The sequence below is a fragment of the Chamaea fasciata genome, unplaced genomic scaffold (genome assembly GCF_029207755.1).
Source record: "Chamaea fasciata isolate MVZ Bird 193981 ecotype frontalis unplaced genomic scaffold, bChaFas1.0.hap1 SCAF_6, whole genome shotgun sequence".
Classification (NCBI taxonomy): domain Eukaryota; kingdom Metazoa; phylum Chordata; class Aves; order Passeriformes; family Sylviidae; genus Chamaea; species Chamaea fasciata.
The window spans coordinates 37217458-37239849 of NW_027094091.1; the positions used below are offsets into that span (position 1 = coordinate 37217458).

A 22392-nucleotide genomic window follows, 5' to 3' on the forward strand; every position below is an offset into this window, starting at 1 on the left:
ACTCTGGCTTTAGGCATGTTCTGAGAATATTCTCATTTGAGAGAGAAAAGGAAGTAAAAAAATGAGAGCTGGTCTGAGGGAAAAATACCCCTGGAGTGCCCCATAAATAAATGGCACTCACCCTCTCAGGTCTCCCCATCCCTGCCTAGTCAGGGTTTTATCTTTCTTCAAGGACACTGAAGAACATTTAACCTTTTCTAGAGATAAACTGCTTGTCAACATTACAGAGACTCTTTACATTAAAGGACAGACTGCAGTTTCTGGAGCTTCTGACCTACCTAAGGTTTGAATCTCAAAGGCATTGGCCAACAACAAGGGAAGTATGATATTCCAAATACAGTATGTCAAAACAAACATGCTAGAACTAGGGAAGCTAGGCAGGAGATGGATTTGGTGTATTTAATAAGACTCTACGAATAAGAAATATGCTTTTCCAACAAGTTTTCAAAAATTTTTAAAGAGTGCTAGTTACATGCAACAATTATGAAGTATATCAAGCTAAGTCTGCATATTATGGGACACATAACACAGGAGAAAATGTTCATTCTTCAAAGGCAAAGGCTACATAAGGCAATCTCCCAGATTCCCTGTCTATTCAGAGTGACAGAAGGACCTTCAGGCTGTTTTAGGAATTCTGTATCATCTCTGGAGCCATGTAATGACTGAAGGCAGATAAGTACTCTAAGACTGATTGATATGAGGGTCATGCTTATCCACTCCTGCTCTGGTAACACACATAGACGTCTGTTCTCAGAAGCGATAATTTTCTTTTTACTACAGATTTGATTTGAACATGAAGAAACATAGCCCTTAAGAACAAAACCTAATTGAACAGAAGCATAATTCTATTGCAACTGCTGAATGTAAAATTTGGCTTCAGTAGGATATAGAAGAATAGTCTGAACTATGTTTTATATTTATAAAAGCAAGGCCCAGAAATTAAAATTTAATAGCTTAAAAAAGCACCAACTTACTCTCATGACAAAAGGCCAAATTGTAATCAAGAATTAACAGAAATGTCTCTTCATCAGTTTGAAGACAACTAGATACAAAACCAGCAAATTCTTTCATGTTGAATAGACAAACTTCAAAATACAGAAAGAAGCAACACATCTCTAGTACCAGTTGTCACCACATCTGAGAAGCATATTTTCTCCAGGCAATGACAAGAACGAAGCAACAATTTCACTTTTCCATTATCTCATTTCGCCTTTAGGATCATTCCTTTTTCCATGACACACTTGCACCAGACAAACACGTGACCTTGCTAGAAACAGAGGATCTGGCAAGGCCAGGAGAGAAAAACACTTTTGCCTCCACTAAATGAAAATGGATAACAAAGGTTGAGCCCCAGGAATAACATATGCCACAAATAATAGCGAGTACCCGCTTCCTGGGAGATTTACACAATAAAGTTCACACATCAGCAACTGTTTGCCTGTAATATAAATTCAAATTGACAAGACTGAGGTATTATGGAACAGCATTTATCTCAAGATTGTCAGGAGAAGTCATTTCATTTCTTATGATTCATTTCATTTATACGTTAGAGTATTAACTGGATACATTATTGATCTGTGCTCCATCCAATTTCAGCTTCTATAGCATAGACAACATGACGCAAAAAATAGCAGTCCTCCTTTGTTTTTTGAGGCACAGGAATGTCTGATGAATACCTAAGGCAAACATCTCCCTGTATTAGACATCTTGTCAAAGGGAGACACTCTGGAATAAGCAACTGCTTTTGAGGAACATGTTAGTGTGAAAGTCAGCTTTTCTAGAGTTTTTCTTAGAATATCTAGAAAACAATTGCTCTAGATACTGTGCTGTCCCCTTTACTAGATTGGATAAAAAGGCAATGATGAAGCAATGATGACAGTCTTTGTGCACTCAAAAAAACCCAAGAAAGGAGAATAAAAAAGGTTGTCAATCAGAGTAAGACTGCTATATGTCTGGGTGCCACCACACTTGAGGCAGAGAGGGCTGCTTCGAGTATATACAAGCCGCAGCTGTCATTCTGCAGAAACGCACATCTTCCACTCAAAGACAGTATCATTTGACAGCTGCTACAAATATTATGAATATCTTGGATGTCCTGCTATTTTCACCTGACAGTCTCTGAAGCATAAGGAGCTAGCTCTTAAAAAAAAAAAAAAAAAAAAAAAAAAAAAAAAAAAAAAGGGTATATGTGCTTATGTGTAGTAACAGAATAACAGGAACAGCAGCAGAAAGCACATCAGGATGTCCTTCTAATGCCAAGATGGTCAGCAAGCATACTAGGATGCGGTTTAATTTTATTTGGATAGACAGCAGGATTTATAACTGAGAATCAATCTTCACTCTTCCCTAAGCCCTCTCCCATTCTAGGAATGCATCGAGTTTTAAAACCCTGGCAAAAGATACTATAAACATGTTTTACTATGCAGTTGCCGTAGAATGGGAGAGGAGCAAATGGCAGCATTCTACTTCTTTTACAGCAGCTCTGATTAGGTCCAGCAAGATCAGGGTCCCACGGAAAAAGGCTCAACATAAAGGAAGAATAGAAATGTTACTTTCCCAAGAGCTTACAGTAAAGACAGACAGAAGTCAGGAAATCACTCAAGTAATCTGCAAGCCAACGAACAACCAACTTCACATCTCTCTCACTAATTGTCTCCAGAGCCAACACACTCCTAGCAGTTTTAGCTTCCCACAGGAAAACCAGATACTTCTGATCTCTGCAGTAATTGTGTCAGTGGATGTTCACACCCTAGAATCAAACCGTTCTGTATTGCTGAGATCTTCCTGATATCAGTGGCTGCTGCACACCAGTGGGGGCTTGCTGCACGCAGGGTGTTCTGCAAACAAAGGTGCTGCCAAAGTCAGCATTTTTCCTGGGGAAGGCAGACCTTGGCAGAAACGATTTGCATCTAATGTTTAAAATGGCTGATCTCACACTTCTCCATTTTCCAGTTTTATGCGATTTTCTCATGGATAGCCGTTCCAATTCGTCACGATAAAATTCCCACCTTCACACGGCAAGGCTATTTTGACAGCGCCACTTGCCAGTTCTGCCGTCCCCAGCCTAAAAGAAGCATTACCGGCAGAAATTTAACCCATTCACTGAAACGCGGGTAGCCAAGCTATTCAGGCAGGACTCTTAATCACAACTACAAATTCCAGACAAATAAAAGACGCCAAAATATGATTTTAGCTGGAATTCCTGTTCCAGAGCCAGAGCGCGCTGCCCGCACACGCAGTGCGCAGGCGCCCCCCTGCGGCCGCCGAGCGCCGGTGCGGGCCCGGTTCCGCCAAGGATCGCGCTTGGATCACACCCTTTTAATCCTTGGGGAGCAGCCCTGCGCCCCGCTGGGGCCTCTGCAGACAGCACCGCGTCTGACACACGTTCACGTTCAATCGTGGGACACGATCGCTTCAAATAGCGCACTCAAACGTCACAGAATGCGTGCTATAAAACTAGCAAATGTATAGTATTCGAGGCTATAGCGCGGCATCTTGGAGAGATTTACACTTAGTTGATAAAGTTGCAAAAAAGGCAACTCAGTTAAATTTTTGTGTTTACTGTCTCAATCCTTTGTACTGCCCTTAAAAGAAATACCCCGAAGTCCTTAGGGGAGAAGAGAACAGCAAAGTAACAATATTTACCTAATCTCCCTGTTTTTCTTAAATCAAATTGCTTTAAGCTTTTTTGTTCTGCTTGTTGTTTGAGCTTCTTGATACATAAGTGGACATAGCACATAGCAAGTTTAAAAAGAGGTAGTACAGTTTCAAATGACAAGAGACATTAACAACCATATGTAGACCTTACCGATGCTTCATGAATTATGCAAGACTTGCACCAAAACATTATTGTTCTAAGTGTGCATGTAATAAAGACAGCAAAGACAGAACTTCTTACACAGTAGTAAAACAGCACTCAACTTGTGGTTGCTAAGGAATATCAACAGTGATGCAGAGAACTGCCAGATAAATCCAGCTGGGATAAGCATCCAAACAGTTTACACTCTTTTGTTTTTCTTTTTTTTCTTTTTTTTTTTTTTGTTTTTGTTTTTGTTTTGTTTTTGTTTCAATAGGATGACACCATAATTGGCTAAGAGACCAGACAAAGCCCACAAAAATCAATGGAAAATGGAAAACTTTCCCTTGAGTTCTCTTGGCTTTGGTCTGTGTCACAAACTGCAATAGCGACATCCAGGAAATGAAAACACAGAATTACACGAAAAAGCAGTTCAAATTCAATCAGTCTTTCACAGCCAGAACCCCACAGAAATTCAATATCTCTCCACTTGCTATTTCACATTTATATAGCCATCTTTTTTTTTTTTTGTCTGTACATCACATAATTAGAAGGCAATTACCTAAATTATAAATTCTTCAGATCATTAAAGCTATTAATAAAATTTCATTTTCAGCATAAGAGCATTCACACACCAACCAAGCAAACAATCCTTCCTGACTGCATCCCAAACTTGGCAAGAACTCCATTTCTATTTTGGTCTACTCCATCTACTTATGAAGCCTTTCAGCAGATCCAAATACTGCATAAAGTCACTCAAATAAAAGAAGGGGGAAGAAGGAAAAAGGTAACTTGTTAAGGCACCTCATCTTTTTTGTAGAGACATTTTGCTCTCATACCTCAGCTTTGCCTTCAGCAAGTTTTGGAAGGTTCCAATTAAGACGTGCTTTGAGCATTGGGCACCATACAGCCCGGTGATGTCCTGAATTAAAGGCTAAAAATGCTTCAATACTCGTGCCATCCAGTATTTTTACTCCCCTGCCTCCAAGTTAACTACAGAGACCAAATCTGCAAAGCACAGTTGATTTTGCATGTTCTTGCACTGGCTTTTTTCAGAGCCCTTTGCACCTAGACCCCGTTCTAGCATTTTGCACTCAGGAGCAAGGACCACGGCAACCCGAGTGAAGTCCAAAGCCATAACTAGAAAATGACACTGTGTCTCGGCACCTTTCTAAGCAGCAGCTGCTACAACATCAGTTACATGTGTTGCACAAGCAACAGCATGTGACACCCAGCAAGGAGGGACATGTGACATCCTGCTTTTCCTTTCACTGATCCTACTCATCTGAGGGGGGGAAAAATTACTTAGGATGTCAAACTTCGAACTTTACTTCCTTTTATGAGCAAAACCTTTAGTGGAAACATCATGAAGTTGGTCAAAGTGTGACCATTACCATTATGAGGGAGGTGATTCTGCCCCCCTGCTCCACTCTTATGAGACCTCCCATCCAGAGTGTTCCCAGCAAGGAAAGATATTGACCTGTTGGAGCAAGTGCAGAGGAGCTCCATGAAGGCTGGAGCACCTCTTCTATGAAAATAGTCTGAAAGAATTGGGGTTGTTCACCTGAAGACTCCAAGGAGACCTTAGAACACCTTCCACTATCCAAAGGGAGGCTACAAGAGTGCTGGAGAGGGACTTTTTACAAGTACCAAGTGGGAATTGCTTCACACTGAGAAAGAGTAGGTTTAGATTGGTTAATAGGGAGAAATTTTTAACTGTGAGGGTGATGAGGCACTGGCACAGGTTTCCAAAAGAAGTAGTGGATGCCCCAACCCTGAAAGTGTTCAGTGCCAAGCTGCATAGACCTCTGAGCAACGTGGTCTAGGGGAAGGCGCCCCTGCCTGTGGCAGGGGAGTAGGAACTAGATCACCTCGGAGGCCCCTGCAAAGGCAAAACCCTTCTGTGATTCTCCTCCTTTTTCTCCCACCGCCAGCCCCAGCTTCGCTCCGCTGCCGGGCGGGCCCTGGCCTCACCCGGGGCCGCCCAGCCCCCGGCGGTGTCCCCGCACCATGGGGCTCCAGCCCTCGCTTCGCTGGCACTGGGCAGACGGAACCGCTGAGGAATCCGCTCGTTTTCGGGCTTTCGCACGGCCCCACGCAACCGGCCGCCGAGCTGCCCGCAGCGCGCAGGCGGCGGCGCCGGCCAGGGCCCCGTGTCCGCTCACCGCCCCGCCCGGCACATGCCCACAGCGCGGCCGCCGCTGCCCGCCCGCCGCCTCCGCGTCCTCCGCCGGTAGGTGCCTGCGGCTGCCACCGCGCCCTCCGGACTGCGGGACGGCGCCGGTCGTGAGCTCGGGATGGCCCTGAGAGTTCCGTGCCGCCTCTGGGGGAGCTGGGGGTGGGCAGCAGGGGGAGGGCGGCGGAGCGGTGCTCTGCTATCCCTTAAAACACAGCCCCAGGCGGCCCTTGTGAACAGGCAGCACCGCGCCTGTGCTGGGCTGCAGGGGGAGCGAAGTTCGGGGTCGTATTTTTAGAAAGCACGAGATGGTTTTTTTTCAAAGCGGCCTGGCTCGGCAGCTCGTTTCTAGTTGCTGCCGGCACATGCGTGTTGCTGTGGTTGCTCTTTGCCCTTCCGTTTCATTTCTGTGCTTTCTTTCCCTTCGAAGGGGATGCCTTCTTGTGGCCTTTCCAGGCCTTCTGACGTCCTGCCGGACTGTAGCTCACTGAATCTCTGTGGGCGCCAGGGAAAAGGAGGAAAGCACTCATCAGATACATTTGAAAGATGTTCTTAATTATCCTTTCCAAAAAAAAAAAGAAAAAACCAAACACACCAAAAAACCTCTAACTTGACAAGTGTTGTGATTTATAATGATGGCTTGCAATCCTAAAAGCACTTCAAATGCAGTGCTTAATACAGCTAAATAAAGCTGGATTCTCATTAAATAAAAAAGAGCTGATGGTTGTTTAAGATCCATCAAATCTTCAGATTTGTAATTTGCCTTTAAAACTCCAGAGCTGACAGTAAATAGAGGGGAAAGGGGCTTTTTCTTGCTCACTGGCATACCACAAATTACCCAGATCAAAAGCATTACTTGTGGGAGATGCACATACTAAAAGCACACTACGGGTTTTATTCCCTTTTTGAGCTTCATGTCCATCTAATTACTCTTTCTCCATAGATATGAATTACTCTAGGTTCATCACCACTGTGAGTGCAGCAAGAAAAGCATCTCCAATAAGACTGCTGAGTGAGTAGCATGTCCCTTCTCAGTTTCTCTGAAAGAATCATTCTGTCTTCTGGTCTGTGCTGGGGTATCATGGCTTAAGACTTGAAAAGTTTTGGAAGAAAACCATGCTGTAAACTGACAAAGCAAGACCAGATAACTCAGCTTTTGTCAAGCAGAGATGCCAAGCAAGTATAAAGCAAAATAAAGTGAATAGCCTTGAACCATTTCAGAAACCCATCCAGACAGACAAATTAGTATCATCACTTTAACAAGTGTCTGAAAAGTCTCTGCTACTGTCTCTGAACCCTGGCTTTAGGCACAGTCTGCAGTTGAGTTCATGCTGGGTATCCAGGAACAAGCAACTGCTAATGACTTGAAATTCAGCCCCAGCATGTTTCTTTCCACCTCGTTTTCCTGTATCCTGTTCATGCCCATAAACGCCTCAGCACCCCCATCACCTCAGTATTACTACACTTTCCTTTTCCACATTAATCTACCTTTAGGTTACCACATTACATTGTCTTCCATGTGACAGATGGAGGAGCTTAACTGCCTACTCGTTTACTCAGTTGAAACCCACAGAGACCTGACAGAGTCCAAGCCTGAGACATCCATCACTAGCTAAGCCTTCAGGGGTCAATTTCCCCTCTTGGTAAGGGGCTGGCATTTGCTGTTCTGCTTAAAATGCTTCATACAGGTACAGCTAAGTCAAGTAATTCACTCTAGGCAGCCTCTTTTTCAAATGATACGTTAATATGCGCCATAACAAAGGTATTAAGTAGCACAGTTCCTGTAGAAAGACATACTGAGCCTGCAGTTTTGATGACAAAGTAAATCCCTCTTTACCAGGCCAAAAGTCACAGGCACTGGTGAAATAACTGATAAGAATTAACTCCCCATGTTCAAGTCTGCTAATAAATACTGGAAAATAAACTCAATAACAGGCCACTTTTAAGCCAGATCTGGTATCATCTGTCCTCTCGTGTCTGGTGTAGAACTGTCAAGCCAGCATGAATGCCACATTGTGAGTTCTTGGATTTAATGCAATCAAGTGCCCTTGCTGGATTAAGGTCTGGTCTGCCCTGCATAGATTAGATCTGAATGATTGTGGAACTGACTTAAAAGCCGGAATTAAGATTTTCTTTACAGGAAATTACTTACACAGTGCCTCTGCCACTAAAACTGGGCTGCTAGAAACATTTCCATTATCTTCTAGAAAAGTTACAATCATCTGTCAAGTGTACCTGCCAGATCAGCTGAAAAACAGAACAAAAAACAAAGCCATTCATTTCAAGTCAGTCTAAACAGAAGATCATTAAGATTTTAAAGTCTTGAAGCTCAAAAACTCACTCATAACAGTTTTGATAATAGTAGAACTGTCCAGATTCCTTCAAAATAAATTACAAAAATCTTCCTTAAAATGATTTTTGTTTTAGTCTCTCCTTACAGTATCTCCCTCCCTGGGCGCCCCAACACCTATTTAATGCAAGCAGAAGGGTGAGCTTAAGAAGAGTTATCCTTTTGAATTCATGATAGTTAAATAAGTAAATTGAAAAATAGAACAAGTTCTCTGGGCCATTATTAAATATTGATTAAAGGATATGATCACCATTGTAACAATCAAATTGTAACCATAGTGTTTTCCTTTCACTCCAGCTGAATTGATGCAGAAGTCTCCTCCATCTCTCATCTCTCTGGCTGGAGGGGCACCAAATCCTAATCTTTTTCCATTCAAGAGGGCAACTGTTGACATTGGACACGGAACTCCTATTGAGATTGGGGAAGATCTGATGAAGAGAGCTCTCCAGTACTCAGCCTCAGCAGGGTATCTGTCATAGTTGCTTCTGCTTCAAGATACCAGAAGCTAAGGATCATAATATCTTTTAGTATTGCATTGTCACCTGTGTTTTTAAAACCTGTTCATAAAGCCCTTTTTTCAAAAAATAGGTTCTTCCTAAAACCCATGGGGTTTGTTTGTTTTTTTTCAATTTGCCTCACTATTTACATTTAAGTTCAAGTGGAAAATTTTGCAATAAGTTATGTAAAAAGAAAAAAAATCTTTTAAATCACTTAAAACCCTGATCCTAGTAGTTCTCAAGCCAGAGCACTTCGTAGTTGTTAGTATTTGAGAATCCAGACTCCCAAATCAGATATTAAAGATACTGCATTACAACCCATAGTTTCTATATTTCTGAGTATTTATTTTCATTTGGCACCATGTACTAAAGTCAGTATGCAGAACTTGTGGTAGTTGTGGATGTATTTATAGAATTATCATTTTTGGTACAAAAATTGCATATCACTGCATTGCTTTAGTGCTCATGTAAGCTCCTCAGCAGGCAGCACTGAGTCAGGTGAAAACAGGTTTGCAAAAATACTTGAGTACCTAAAGAGACACATGGGGCATCAGTTAAGACTTTTCTTAATATTTAAATGAACCCAGCCATTTGTGGACATCCCATAAGATCTTAAGACATTTTTTGGAAAACGTGTTTTAGAGATTCTTGTAATCTGCAGCAGGTTACAAGCAGCTTCAAGAACTTTGTCCCACTGCCACATTTGAGTACAGAATGGTCATTTCTAGGAGTGGGTATTGTTCAGCCTCCACCCTGTTTCATCCTTGGCAAATAATTTCTGCCCAGATTTCACTATGGTAAATTTGGTGTATGGACCGCAGATGCCCATCTTATTTTCTTAATTTGATAAAGTAGTCATAACAATTGCATTTAAGTGTATCTGTGTGGCACTTGAAATCAAATTCAGGACTGCATGCTACATTTGGCAGGGATTGAGAGGAACAGGCTAGCTTTGGTTATATAAGGTCTTAGATATGCCTTCTTATTCACTTTTCAGGATTCCAGAGCTGTTGTCTTGGCTAAAAGATTTCCAGCAGAATTTACATGATCCCCCCACAGCCAAGTACAGTCCTGAGCAAGGACAGATGGAAGTGTGTGTCACAACCGGCAGCCAGGAGGGCTTGTGTAAAGTAAGACCAAAAGATCCATGTGTTAGAAGCATTTCATTCAAAGAGATGTTTATTCTTCCATCAGTTCAGCTATATTCAGCATTAAGTGCCCTCTATAACTATATGCAGGGTACAGTTTCAGGTACTCTTTCTCCATAGATATGAATTACTCTAGGTTCATGTACAAGATAAGGGAAATGAAATAAAATTGGAGTGGCATTCTAGACTGTCAGGACTGCATGAAAGTTCAAGTAACCAAAGAGCCTGTGTAGAAAATATGCTATAAGGTAACATTTCATGTTACTCAAGTAGTGCAATAATAAGTGCATAGATGCTTTACCATACCTCTATTCTAAATACATTTCTTCTTTTTTTTACTTCCTGATTTTTTGGGGTTTTTTACTTCTTGAAAAAATTACCCTTTCCAGTCCACTCCCACTGCTATTTAGTTGATTCTTTCTAAAACTAATACAGTAGAAAGGGTGCTTCAGAGCACTGTCTTTCCCTGTCAAGTTGGTAACCTATCTTAATTTGGCTCTAAGGCAGATTTTTTCATCTGTTCATTGCCTTTCTTACAGACAGGATAATTATATGGTTAGGGAATTACTAATACCTAATCAAGATATTTAATCCCACTAAGAAGTCAAAAGTATGAAGCACATGTCCAAAACCCGAACAATCTTTCAAACAGAATCTTTTCCTTTGCAGGTATTTGAAATGCTCATTAATCCTGGAGACAACATCCTTTTGGATGCACCCACATACTCTGGGACACTAGCAGCTGTGAGTATTCCTTAGCTACAAAACATTGTGAATGTTCCAGTTGAACTAAACAGCAGTTTAGTGCCTGATGTGCACTCTTATAAATATTGTCTGTGTTTGCCATAAAAACATATCTAAGACTCAAGATTTTAGTGTCCAGCCAGTTAAGTTCATAAATATTAACTCATAGAAGGTTTTCCACTAAAAGTTCTATGAAAGTTATTGAAGTTCCTCTTCCAAACACTACTTCATTCAAGGGCTAAGATCACATATGGGGCTGGAAAGAAAGCCCTCAGGACCCAGTTTGATTGAAGTAAATTTATAACAAGTGGGTTTGTTAACATGTCAGCATGCTTACCTGAAGTATTTCATGATCAGAGTATACAATAGCTATAAATAGTATACTATTGGAATATGCCTGAAACACCCATATATGAGTATGAAGATATGAATTAGTGATAATTATACAAAAGCAGTAAAGTTAACTTCTGAAAAGAAGTCTAATCCGTATAAAATTAAATGTCAACTCAAAATGCCTAAGAGCTGCATGAAGGGTTAGAATAAATACACCACAAATTCAGTTGTCCCTCCTTGCATCACAATGAATTGTTATTGCTTGCTGTCCTAAATTTTAATATATAGTCTAATCAGCTGTACCTTTTTAGGAATGTATTTTGACAATACCGCAGCTTGAGTTTTACTTAAAAATGCAGAGCACTACATGGTACAAATTGAAATTCCACAGAGGAGAGACAGCAAGCTTTTTCATTGGTATTTTACCTATATTTTTTCATACTGCTGTCAACATGCCACTGCAGTAGCATCATTTCATTCTCCTTTGTATTGCTGAATATATCTATTGAGAACAGATTCTTTGTCCTTTGTCAGTGAAGAGTAGCTTAAAGCTCTGACATTTCCACCAAAGTAGAATGTAAATTGTCAGTAGGAAACAAAGGTTCTGTGACCTTAACTGTCTGTGGTGAGAGTATGAGAAATTCTGAGAGAACAGTTCAGATTTACAAACTCCCTTTCTGCTTGAAAAACCAAATCTGATTTCCTAGAGAACAGCAGCAATTGAACATAGGACTTACCCATTTCTTCTGAGTTGGCTTAGTAGAACAAATAAAGAGTAGTATGGTAAGTTTGACAAGCCTTAACAGCAAATTCAGGCAAACTTTTATTTGACTGATGGAGCTTGAGATATCTATAAAATAAATAAAATAGAACAAACTTAGTATTGATGAAAATTTTTAATAGTGCCAATGACAAAAAGGAACACCTTTGCTTTACACAATTATGACAGTTTTGTTCCTTCTATCAACAGCTGAGACCCTTGGGTTGTAATATAATTAATGTTCCTAGTGACCAACATGGCATTATTCCAAAAGCTCTAAAAGAAATTCTGTCTGCTTGGAGCCCAGAGGATGTAAAAAATTGTAGCAACAACCTCCCCAAATTCCTGTACACTATTCCAAATGGATGCAACCCAACTGGCAACTCACTGACCGCAGAGCGCAAAAAGGAGATTTACCAGGTATGGAGCTGTGGTCTTGTGAACCTTGTAGGTGGAAATAGATAAACATCAGTCTTGTTTCAGTTGAGGGTATCCCATGTGTGGTATTTGGGCCCTTTACTGGTCCAGTAGACATTCCTCCTAGAACTTGTTTCTAGCAGAATGTCTTTCACAACAGCTCTTCAGAGGTACACTATGCCTTAGGTAAACTGTTTTTTCAGTGGTAGCCTATTGGCAGCTTTGTCATGGGCTTCTAACTGGACTCACTGCACATTGCCTGCCCAGTTTGAATGCCACATGGAACAGAGCTTCAGTTGCATACAAGGGTCTGTGTACTACTGGTACCATGATTACCCTTAAATTTTTTTGATATCTAAATTTGGCACTTAAAGGTTTCTCATCATGGGGATAATAAATGACCAATGAATAGAATCCTAATATGATGCTGGTTAAAAAAAAAAAAAGACTGAATTTGCATGTCTTTAACTTTTATTCCTTTTGTTTCTTTTTATTAATTTACTTAGCTTGCAAGAAAATATGATTTTCTCATAATAGAAGATGATCCTTACTACTTTCTTCAATTTGAAAAGGTAATTTGTCTTCTATAATTCTTAATAACACCTTATTTCCTGGAGAGACACTAAGGTTTCAGGAGAGAACTAAGGTTTGAGCCCTGGACCTTCCTGCATGCCTCCTCATGTCCTACCAAGGCAGCTGTAGACCTCATATTCTGTGGTCCTTTCAGTCATTTTCCCCTTTGTGGTATTTTATATCCTGTTAATTAGTAGTTCAAATTTCTCAAGCCTCATATAGGAGAGAATTTTTCAATAATCAGAAAATGACAAAGACTTTGCAGGGCAAAGCAAATATGTCACTGAAGCAGCACTTGAAATTTGCAGCCTCTTAATTTTCCTTTCTTCCTGTCTCTTCTTTCATTCAGCAGAAGGCTGCCTACTCTGCATCTACTGTACCCCATTTTTATCCCTTTGCCTTTTGGAGGATCTGGGAGTTCTCCCAGGTGCCGCAGAGAGCGGTACTGTAATAGGCAGCTTCCCTTCTTCATGTAAATTTTCCACATATTTCATACTTGACTCTAGAGTTACTAAGTCTTTAAAAATACCTAACTTCAGAAATCAAAACAGGTCTTACAAAGCAATAAAACATTGGTAGAAGATAAAGGTCAGCATTTTCTCTTTTGAAATACATTTTTATGGAAGGAGGCAGTAAAACTGCTTCACTTACTCATTGAATAGTATTGTGAAGCTTAGTAAGAAAATTTAGGGGAGAAGATGTAAAACCAGAATTCTTGATAAGGAAAAAGTATGCTGGACTCAGATCTTCACAATTCGGTCACATCTTCTGATTTCGTTTTTTAATATAGCAAAGCAAAATGCTACAGGGCTCCATTTTAGAAATTGCAGTACCTCTTAACTCCACAAGAAATCTTGGCAGAAAAATCATGATTTGTTTCTCCTTCTTATGGCATCATACCTATACTTAAACTGAACATTTGTATGCTGAACAGTGGGTTAAGCAATCATCAAAAAAATAACAGATCTGGTTTCTTGAAGACATTCACAGAATATTGTAATCACATCTCAGAAACCTAGGCTAAATAATCACTTTTCAGGAAGTTACTGTCATGTTTTCCTTGGAATACATGTTTGAAAAATGAATTCTTCATAGTAAGGAAAATAATCCCAATATAATCATTACCAGCATCTTGAATTTTATATTTTGTTTTTTATTCCAAGCCATGGGCTCCAACTTTCCTCTCAATGGATGTGGATGGCCGAGTTATCAGGACCGACTCTTTCTCTAAAATTCTCTCATCTGGGTAAGGCCAGCTGCAGACCACTTAGCATTTAATAACTATCCACTTCTGGAATGAACTTCTGAATCAACAGCTTTTTGCAGTCTACTCACTTTTTGTGTCGTCTCTTGGCAGTCATTTTACTCCAGGTTCTGTTTCTCTTTTGATACAGATAGTTAAGCCTCTCCCCCCAGGCAGCCCATTCTTGCAGGCACCATCTAGGCAGAAATACAGATGCTGGATTCTAGCTCTTCTCCTGGAACTCTTAGGAGCTTTCCTCTCTCCTTTTTTCTGTTTCCCTTTTTATCTATCTCTTACTATTCCTGCAAGCTCCCTGAACTTGTAATACAGAACAGAAATAATCATTCTTCGCAAACTGTTCACAGGGTTGTACTGATATCTAGCCTTCCAGTTCTTTCAGGTTGTTTCCACCTGTGAGAAAAAAACCCAATTTGGCTGTTTTCCATTTCACACAAGTCAATGTATTTGATTTTCACCTTGCTTTTGTCTGTTAACGTACTAGTTATAAAAAATTAATGTGAATTCTGCATTGGCAGCTGATGGATTATAACCCATCCTAGAGAAAGTGAGGAGACAACATAACGCTAAAATGTGATTGCGTTTTCAGAAGTGACACCACAAAATGGCATGACATGGTGCTATCTTTTCCAAAGACGCAAATGAGTTTACTGGTTCCATTTTTCTTCAAATAAAAACTTCAGCCAGTCTGAAAAGATGGGTAATAATTTGAAGCAAAAGTAACCATCTAGTTTATCAACCTAAATTCCATTCTTTCTGCAGTACTGAAAGGGAGTGAAAGAGTAAAGCCGTTTGCCACTTATCTGTTGGTCTTAAAGCCTGAGCATTCATGATCTTCCAGTATGGGAAAACCTATCTTTCCTTCTCTTTGATTCATGTAATCTTTATGGTTGCAGAAGACATCTTCCAAACACAGATTTTGTCCTGAAGCCTCCTAACTAAGAAGCTACTATAAGCATTGAAACCTCTTAAATGTTTTTATTTCACGACTTTCATACTCAGCTTCTAAATTGTATAACCTGACGGCAGTATGAAGAAATAGATAAATTTGAATGCATAAGAGATCCTTACACTATCAATAAAATGGCTGCATGTTTTCCCACATATAACTCAAAGTATTAGCATATATTGCATTTCTGTAGTAACTTTTTGTTTGTTTGGTTTCCAGTTTAAGAATAGGTTTTCTGACGGGTCCCAAGCCTCTCATCGACAGAATTGTTCTACACATTCAGGTGTCAACAATGCACACTAGCACTTTCACCCAGGCAAGTACCAAGCCACCAAATGAATTGTATTTAGAGAAGACAACATATTCCAAGTTACAAGAAACCACAAGCAAACAGCTTTGTACTTTCACAGTTGCTCTGCATTTTTGCAGTTTTGTTTATGTACATTCAGTGTCAATTCTGCCAAAGGAAGAGAGACCACCATAGAACTCAGAACCAGAGCTAGAGGGTTGTCTCAGAGCATGAATAGTACAGCCGATATCCCTTAACCCTCAGATTTCAAGAATCAAGATTTGAAATACTTTCTCTCTTCCTGGCAGGTTCATTTGAAAAACCTCAATGTAGAGCACAGCATGGAAGAAACCCTCGTTTATTGTTTTTTATTCTACTTTTCAATTAAAACAATACTAGCAACCCACAAAAACATTTCAAAGCAAGCTGACAGCTACATCCCCTTTATGGTTAGTAACAAGGAGACACTGAACTCATCTATATATGGCTTCCATCTTCCAGCTCCATTAGTTCGTCACAGAGGCACCATTATAGCAGAGAGGCCAATATGGACAGGAAGGCAAAGCAATACACATTGTCTTTCTCCCCAGTCATCGTATTTAGCTCTTTGTCCATTTTCCCTCCCCCCAGCCCAGCTTCCAAATACTGCCATGATCCTTGGAGATACCAGTAACATGGACTGTATTGCCCCTGGCACCTCTGTTTATAAAGGGCTCCAAGAGACACCTCATGCAATTCATTGCATGTTGAATGAATGCATCTGGTTATGGATCTTTTGATGATTGTGGAACAGTCCTGTTTAAAACGTGGTATTGATGACGTGTTTTATTTCTTTAGATTATGATATCACAGCTGCTTCAACAATGGGGACAAAAGGGTTTCTTGGAGCACATAGACAGGTATGGTTATGCCATGTGCTGAATCCCGTCATCTGTCATTCTGCTACTTGTCACCTACATCAAACATTCTTTGTTGTAAACAGGTCAGAGGAAGTGCACCAGTTTAAGGCCAAGTAGGCAAGGCAGGTCACCAAGAGTGTTGGGTTCACACAAGAGCCCTGAGGAGACACAGTGTGAAGTTACAGACAGGCAGGTCAGGGCATGTCACCTACCACTCCAGGCAGACAATCCACCAGTCCACTGGCACAGACATCATGCAGCCCCCACCTGAAGGGAACTTGAGAGGATTCTGGAAGCTTCAAGCCAGTGAATAAACTTTTGGTCCTCGCTGAAGCATTAGGGTCTACAGCAAAAGCTGAAATTACTGAGCATAGAATCCATTGAGAAGGAGTCAACATAGCCTTTATAAAGGGAGTTCTTGCCTAAATTAGCAGGAATTTACACTCTTGCCATCCTTGATCTCCTGATTGTGGATACTGATAGAAAAACAGTGAGGTTCATCTACACACACTAAAGATTGCCTGAACATTGCCTCTCACTCTTAGAGGGCGCTGGGATGCCATCTAACTGACACAGCATTTCTTGCATACAGACTGACACACATTTAGCTTTCATTTATTATGCAGGAGGAGCATAGTTTCTCTTGACTGTCAGTGTCTCATTTTATATACTCTACTTGGATACCATTAGCCCCAAGTTTCTCACTTCAGTAGGAGTGTGCTACACTCTGCAAAGGCCTGTAACAGCAACATGAGCAAAACATGCAAAAAGTTCTTATATCTCACTATAACAGCCACCTATGTCCCCGTGATGTTCATACTGTAAGCAGCAGTATTTGAAAAAAAAAAACCAAACCAGACACACCAGCCTTAGCATTGCTTTGTCTTAAGATTTAGGAACATAAAGATAAGTCTCACAGAGAAACTTGCACTGTACTTTAGCTCAACTTTCAGTAGTTCCCAAAAAATAAATCCCAAATGCATCCCTTCACTTACCTCTAAGCCCAAAGGCCATTCTTCCCCTTAAACTAATGAAAATAGGATTGCAGTAGGGCAGCTGCAATGCTTTATAACCTTACTGATGAGGCCCCACAGATGACTGCAATCTCTTCCAGCTGATTTCATTTGTACAGGGGTGAGGTGTTAGATCAGGCTTTGGACTTGAAGATTGTCTGTTTTTTGGTGCAGCTACATTTTTGGAGAAGTTTCATCTTACTAATTATTATGATTTCAATATGTAATTAAAGTGGTAACAGGTAAAAACTTTGTAACAGAATTTGCAATTTTGGTAAAAACTGCAGAAAGGAGATTTAGTCTTTTATGTAGAATGTAGCAATAAACATAGCTGAGCCCCAAACTGTTTAAGTCTCTGGAAGTATTGGTGTTTGTGTATCAGTTGAAATAAAATACATCCAGAAATCAAAGCTAATGGTTCAGAGAGTATTTTTAAAAATACAAATGTATAATTATGTAAATTATGCAAATTACTAAGGATGTTTTCTCAAGACATGGGAACATATTTGCATTTGAATTATGAACTCAGTATCAGGCATTTCTCTTGTGTCTTCCATTGCACAGCTGTGTCATTTTATGTCAACAAAAGCTACTGCACATGATCCATGATGAAACCCGGGTTAGGGTAATTTTTCCCAGGAAGAGATTAAATTATTTGAAAGTTTTACTTAAAGTATGAAGGAGATAGGTTCAAAAGTTTAGAAAAGGGGAAGCTGTCAAATAGTTATGACAGGTTTATCATATGATTTGCTTTTTACTTTGTTAAATGCTATTTCCATGTGTACCTGTTATACAAATTCAACCCAAATGCACAAATATTAAGTCTGTGCTTTTGCGTATGTTTAAGTCCCTAATTTTCTTCAGTATGTGTGCTTTGTGTGGTAAATACTGTTAACAGGTCTTGTATCTACTGCTATAATAGACAGAATGGATGTAATATATAAAAGGTTTCTATGATAAGTGTAAAGCTGAAGAAGCAGCCACACAGGGACTTTCTCTGTCTGGTTGATCAGTGCTTTGCTGGAGATGCAGTGAAGCAGTAAAGACTTCTTGGATACATATACAAAGTTTTATACTGTGTTGTGCCCACCTAGGATAAGCTTATATTTCTATTAAATGTGCACTTGAGTTGTTCAAGTAGAAAAGCTTTCTTTCTGCCTTCAGAAACAAATAGACTCTGAAATGATACAAGTTCAGGACTTTCAATTGATTATCTGCTTTCAGAGTGGTGGACTTCTACAGGATCCAGCGGGATGCAATGCTCACTGCTGCTGACAAGTGGTTAAAAGGTCAGAGTGCAACACAGATAATCACTTAAATTTTTTTGCTAGCTATTTATCATCTTTGTGCTCAAGAAATATCACTTAAGTTCATCTCTTGACTGAAGTGACAGATAAGCACTATAAGCAAATCAATTGCATTAAATATTAAGCTTAGGACAAATTCTCTATTGCTGCATTTTTATGCTTTCTGGTAGGACAGGGAGATAGATGGTGATGAAAAAAAGCTCACCATATTACTATTTAAAGCAATTTTACAAAGAGCCTGTATTTCAGTTCATTATGTTCTTATACTGTTGATGTTTAAAATCTGTCTTTAAAAAGTCTCTGAAATAGTGATCTTAATTTAAAAGAAGATACAAAAAATCACTATAGCAATAGTCATAATAATGTTTGTATCAGCAAATCTAAAACATCGCTGAATCTATGACATATCCATTAAAAGTAGGGCATAAGTTTCTTCCTTGATTCCATTTTCTCTCTCTTTCTCCAGACTTGGCAGAATGGTACGCTCCTGCTGCTGGCATGTTCTTATGGATCAAAATTAAGGGTATTTCTGATACACAGCAGCTGATAATGGAAAAGGCTTTGAAGAAAGAAGTATGACATGGAATTTAATGACTTATGACCTTAAAATTAAAAAAGGGAGGGATAAAATATCAGTATATGTCCACATGTGCACACATAAAAAAGCAGGGAAACTTGCTGTGCATTATCAATAAGTCTGCAAGTCAGGCACTGTGGCATAGTTATTGATAAACAAAGTATTTTCATTACCCTATTCAGATGTTGATATTTTATCAGTTTACTTAAATTGAAACTAATATAACATATGGTACAATATGCCATTGTATATGATATATATATATATATATATATATATATATAGTACTAATATATATATAACTATATGTATGATGGCTGTAGAGAAATTTTTTTAATGAGAGAAATTAAGTTTGTTTTTATTTCTCCAATTTATAAGGCCCAGCACTATGTACTGAGTAAGCTACACCCCAGGTGCTTCTAAGCATTATGATGATATAAATGAAAACTGGTAACCAAAACCTAAGACCCTTTGGTTTTATTATGAAAAATCTGGTTACAGGTTGCATATTTTTGTCTCCTTGTTTTGAAAAAAAGAATATATTACACCATGTTCTGATACAAGTGTGTAAGCATTGAGCTTTCTCAAATTTAATTTTACATAGTGTTTTAAAAATGTAGAAGTGGTAATAACTGTGTGGTTAATCAATTTTTTGTAGGTATTACTGGTTCCTGGAGGAGCATTCAATATTGATAGTTCAGAGCCTAGTTCTTATGTCAGAGCCTCCTTCTCTCTGCCTTCTCCTGCCCAGATGGATCTGGTGAGATTTTCTTTTTTTTTTTTTACATTCTTATCAAGACAGTTTCTCACACAGTAATGCTCCTTTATTTTTACATCCTTCTCCTTATATTTTTTCTTGAATGTTAGAGGATTTAGTCTGTAGATGATTAAGCAGTACTTCTGCAGCAGTATTAGCTGTTCCTTAATTAAGCAAGATACTCATCCAAATGAGCTGCAAGATACCAAATTTTTAGGACCACTTAAGAATTTTTCTGTGTATCTCGTACATACAGTGTCTTACACTTAAACCTCTGAGACATTATTTATAAAAGCTTTACTGAAGCCAGAGTAAGTAGTAAGACCTGGTATTTGCTTAAGCATTAGCAGGTGTCATGCATTCCCGAGATTCTGAGATGGAATTACCTGTGTCGTTTTGTGTGTGTGTGTGTTGGCAATTCTTTGTAAGAACGAATATTGGTTTTCTTTCATACAATTGACATACATGCCTTATTTTATTACTTGGGAACTAATCTTGTTTTAGGAGCATTTTTGATGTTATTGGGCTCTATCTATAAAATCAGTGGGAGAAAAGATAAGAGACATTTATTTGTGCAGATTTAATTTTGGTTTGGGTGCTTGGAAGAGTTCAGTATTTGTAGTTGTACTTTCATGCAAATGCGAAGGTTTGTAATAGGTAAGTACTTCTATTGCTTTTTCAGTTCTTCCATATTTCTTCTATTTTTTCCTTTTTCTTGGGTAAAGTAATTCATGACCATACTATTGACTGTCAAGCTGTATTTTTATAAATAAAAATCCCCACTCAGCTGTTCTTCCTTTTCTTCACTTTTGGAGTCTCTTGGCTGTAATATTAAGTTAAAAGCGATAGTCTTTCAGGGATCACTAGTTTGTTAGAAGTTACATCTGATCTCCAAATAACCTTTGAACATCAATATATGCATTTTTCTGTTTCAGAAAGCTCTGCCTTTTATTTTCTATCAGAGAATCAGAAGCTCTGTGCAGTCAAAGCCCATACATGATTTTATAAAAGGAAAAGAGAGAATATTAGCAGAACTTAGCATTATAAAATATTGATTCTATATGGTTAGGGCAGTTTTAGTAGCTTTACAGGTTTGATGTGTTCCCTATTCATGTAATGCTGAAATATAAATGTGAACCATATTTTTCATTGCAGGCCTTCAAGAGACTGGCTGAACTTATAAAAGAATCCTTGTGAAAAAGCTAAATAGAGCTCTTGCAGTAATAAAAATCATCTCCAGAAAATATTTATTAACATTTGGATTTCATCAGAACACTTTAGAAGCAAGCACAATACAGTGGATGTTTCCTTAGATCTTTTCAGCTAAAAAAAAAAAAAAAAAAAAAAAAAAAAAAAAAAAAAAAAAAAAAAAAAAAAAAAAAAAAAAAAAAAAAAACCAGAAAATGAAAGTGAAAAACAATTTTCCTAATTTTTTTGACAGGACATTGCATTACTAAATTTATCTAATTCAGAAACATTTAAAATACTCAAACCCAAAATGTTCCATTTCCTGTAAAATCCATGGTTTTGTTAGATTTGAATTGATTTTTGTTCTGACTTTTGTTTTCCATTTCAGTTGGGAAACAGAAATCATTTACTTAGAAAGTTGCACTTGAGGTGGTCTTAGCCACTAACTGATACATTCCTCCAAAATCTTATGTTGGAATTGTCTCATGTGTCCCTTCCATTCTTGTCCTACTGTATGGCATCTGGTTTTAATGATTTGAGGATCAGTATTTAATTTTACTGAAGTTTTGTGAGATAAAACTGATACAAGTATGTTAAAAATATTGAAACTGATCCAGCAAAATGAGGCTATGATTACAAATAAACTGAGGTCCCTTGCAATTTACAAGGGCATTGCAGCTCATTCTCTAATTTGTGAAAGGTGTTCTGATTGCTGGTTTTTACTTCAGTCTGTGAATAATTACTCTGTACCTGTGTTAGAAAATCTCTGGTTTGCCAAGGCGTGTGAATGTGCTAAAGGAACCACTCTTGGTTATTCAATCAGATGTGATTTTGAATGGAGAGTGTAAGTAACTGAACAGGGGACATGGTGGAATGGACAGCACCCTGACACTGCCAGATGCAAACAAAATGAAAAAATAAAGAAATGTTTCAGTCTCTTATTCCTTTGTCATCCCAAACATTTGATACTCAGCAAAACCTTCAGAAAGTTTCAGCTGAACTGATTCTCCAAGGCTTCCCATTTGGATTAGTGACTTCAGTTTTATTTACTGTTTTGGATGAAAGCACTGTGGTTTCCCACCAATATCAGATGGCTGTTTCTTTATGTGCAGCTGTTCAGGATTTCAAAGTAAAACATTGTTCAAGGATCTAGTTAGCCATTCACCAGCCCAGGCAACCCAAGCAAATAACAGCCAGGCACAACCGTGCTTCACTGGAAGTTTCACAACAGGCATGATTTTAATGCTTACAATAATTTTCATTCCCTCTTTCCCCCCTAGTTATAAATAGCATGTGTCACAACAAACTAGCACAGATGTATGCCTTTCCCAGCATCCCTCCCATTGGTGGGATCATTC

The 22392-nt window shown here is 39.0% G+C and overlaps 1 protein-coding gene and 1 long non-coding RNA gene across 5 annotated transcripts; one reads left to right on the forward strand and one right to left on the reverse strand.

The window, feature by feature from the left end:
• Positions 1-2196: 2196 nt before the first annotated feature.
• Positions 2197-17276, reverse strand: LOC136291186 (uncharacterized). Of its 2 annotated transcripts, XR_010721453.1 has the most exons (5): positions 17188-17276; positions 14130-14234; positions 11782-11894; positions 8125-8219; positions 2197-6467 (listed from the first exon to the last, which is right to left on the reverse strand). It is a non-coding gene; the product is annotated as an uncharacterized lncRNA (long non-coding RNA). The 2 variants fall into 2 exon arrangements; XR_010721452.1 differs by lacking the exon at positions 14130-14234 and having other exon boundaries at positions 17188-17220.
• Positions 5953-21975, forward strand: AADAT (aminoadipate aminotransferase). Of its 3 annotated transcripts, none has more exons than XM_066185980.1 (14): positions 5953-6029; positions 6916-6984; positions 8620-8788; positions 9817-9949; positions 10637-10711; positions 12015-12224; positions 12728-12793; positions 13958-14040; positions 15224-15320; positions 16131-16192; positions 18430-18494; positions 18979-19085; positions 19748-19849; positions 21002-21975. In XM_066185980.1, exons 2-14 carry the CDS (start codon positions 6918-6920, stop codon positions 21041-21043), a joined length of 1278 nt encoding a protein of 425 aa, XP_066042077.1. In that variant the 5' UTR covers positions 5953-6029; positions 6916-6917; the 3' UTR covers positions 21044-21975. The 3 variants fall into 3 exon arrangements, with proteins under 3 accessions (XP_066042077.1, XP_066042079.1, XP_066042078.1); XM_066185982.1 differs by having other exon boundaries at positions 18979-18991; XM_066185981.1 differs by lacking the exons at positions 5953-6029; positions 6916-6984 and adding an exon at positions 7496-7615.
• Positions 21976-22392: the final 417 nt, after the last annotated feature.

Bases quoted from the DNA above. Each gene is read 5' to 3' on its own strand.
- AADAT (XM_066185980.1), top strand. From the start codon at position 6,918: ATGAATTACTCTAGGTTCATCACCACTGTGAGTGCAGCAAGAAAAGCA. The intron at 19,086-19,747 runs GTATGACATGGA...AATTTTTTGTAG, and splicing joins AAAAGGCTTTGAAGAAAGAA to GTATTACTGGTTCCTGGAGG. The intron at 19,850-21,001 runs GTGAGATTTTCT...TTTTCATTGCAG, and splicing joins CTCCTGCCCAGATGGATCTG to GCCTTCAAGAGACTGGCTGA.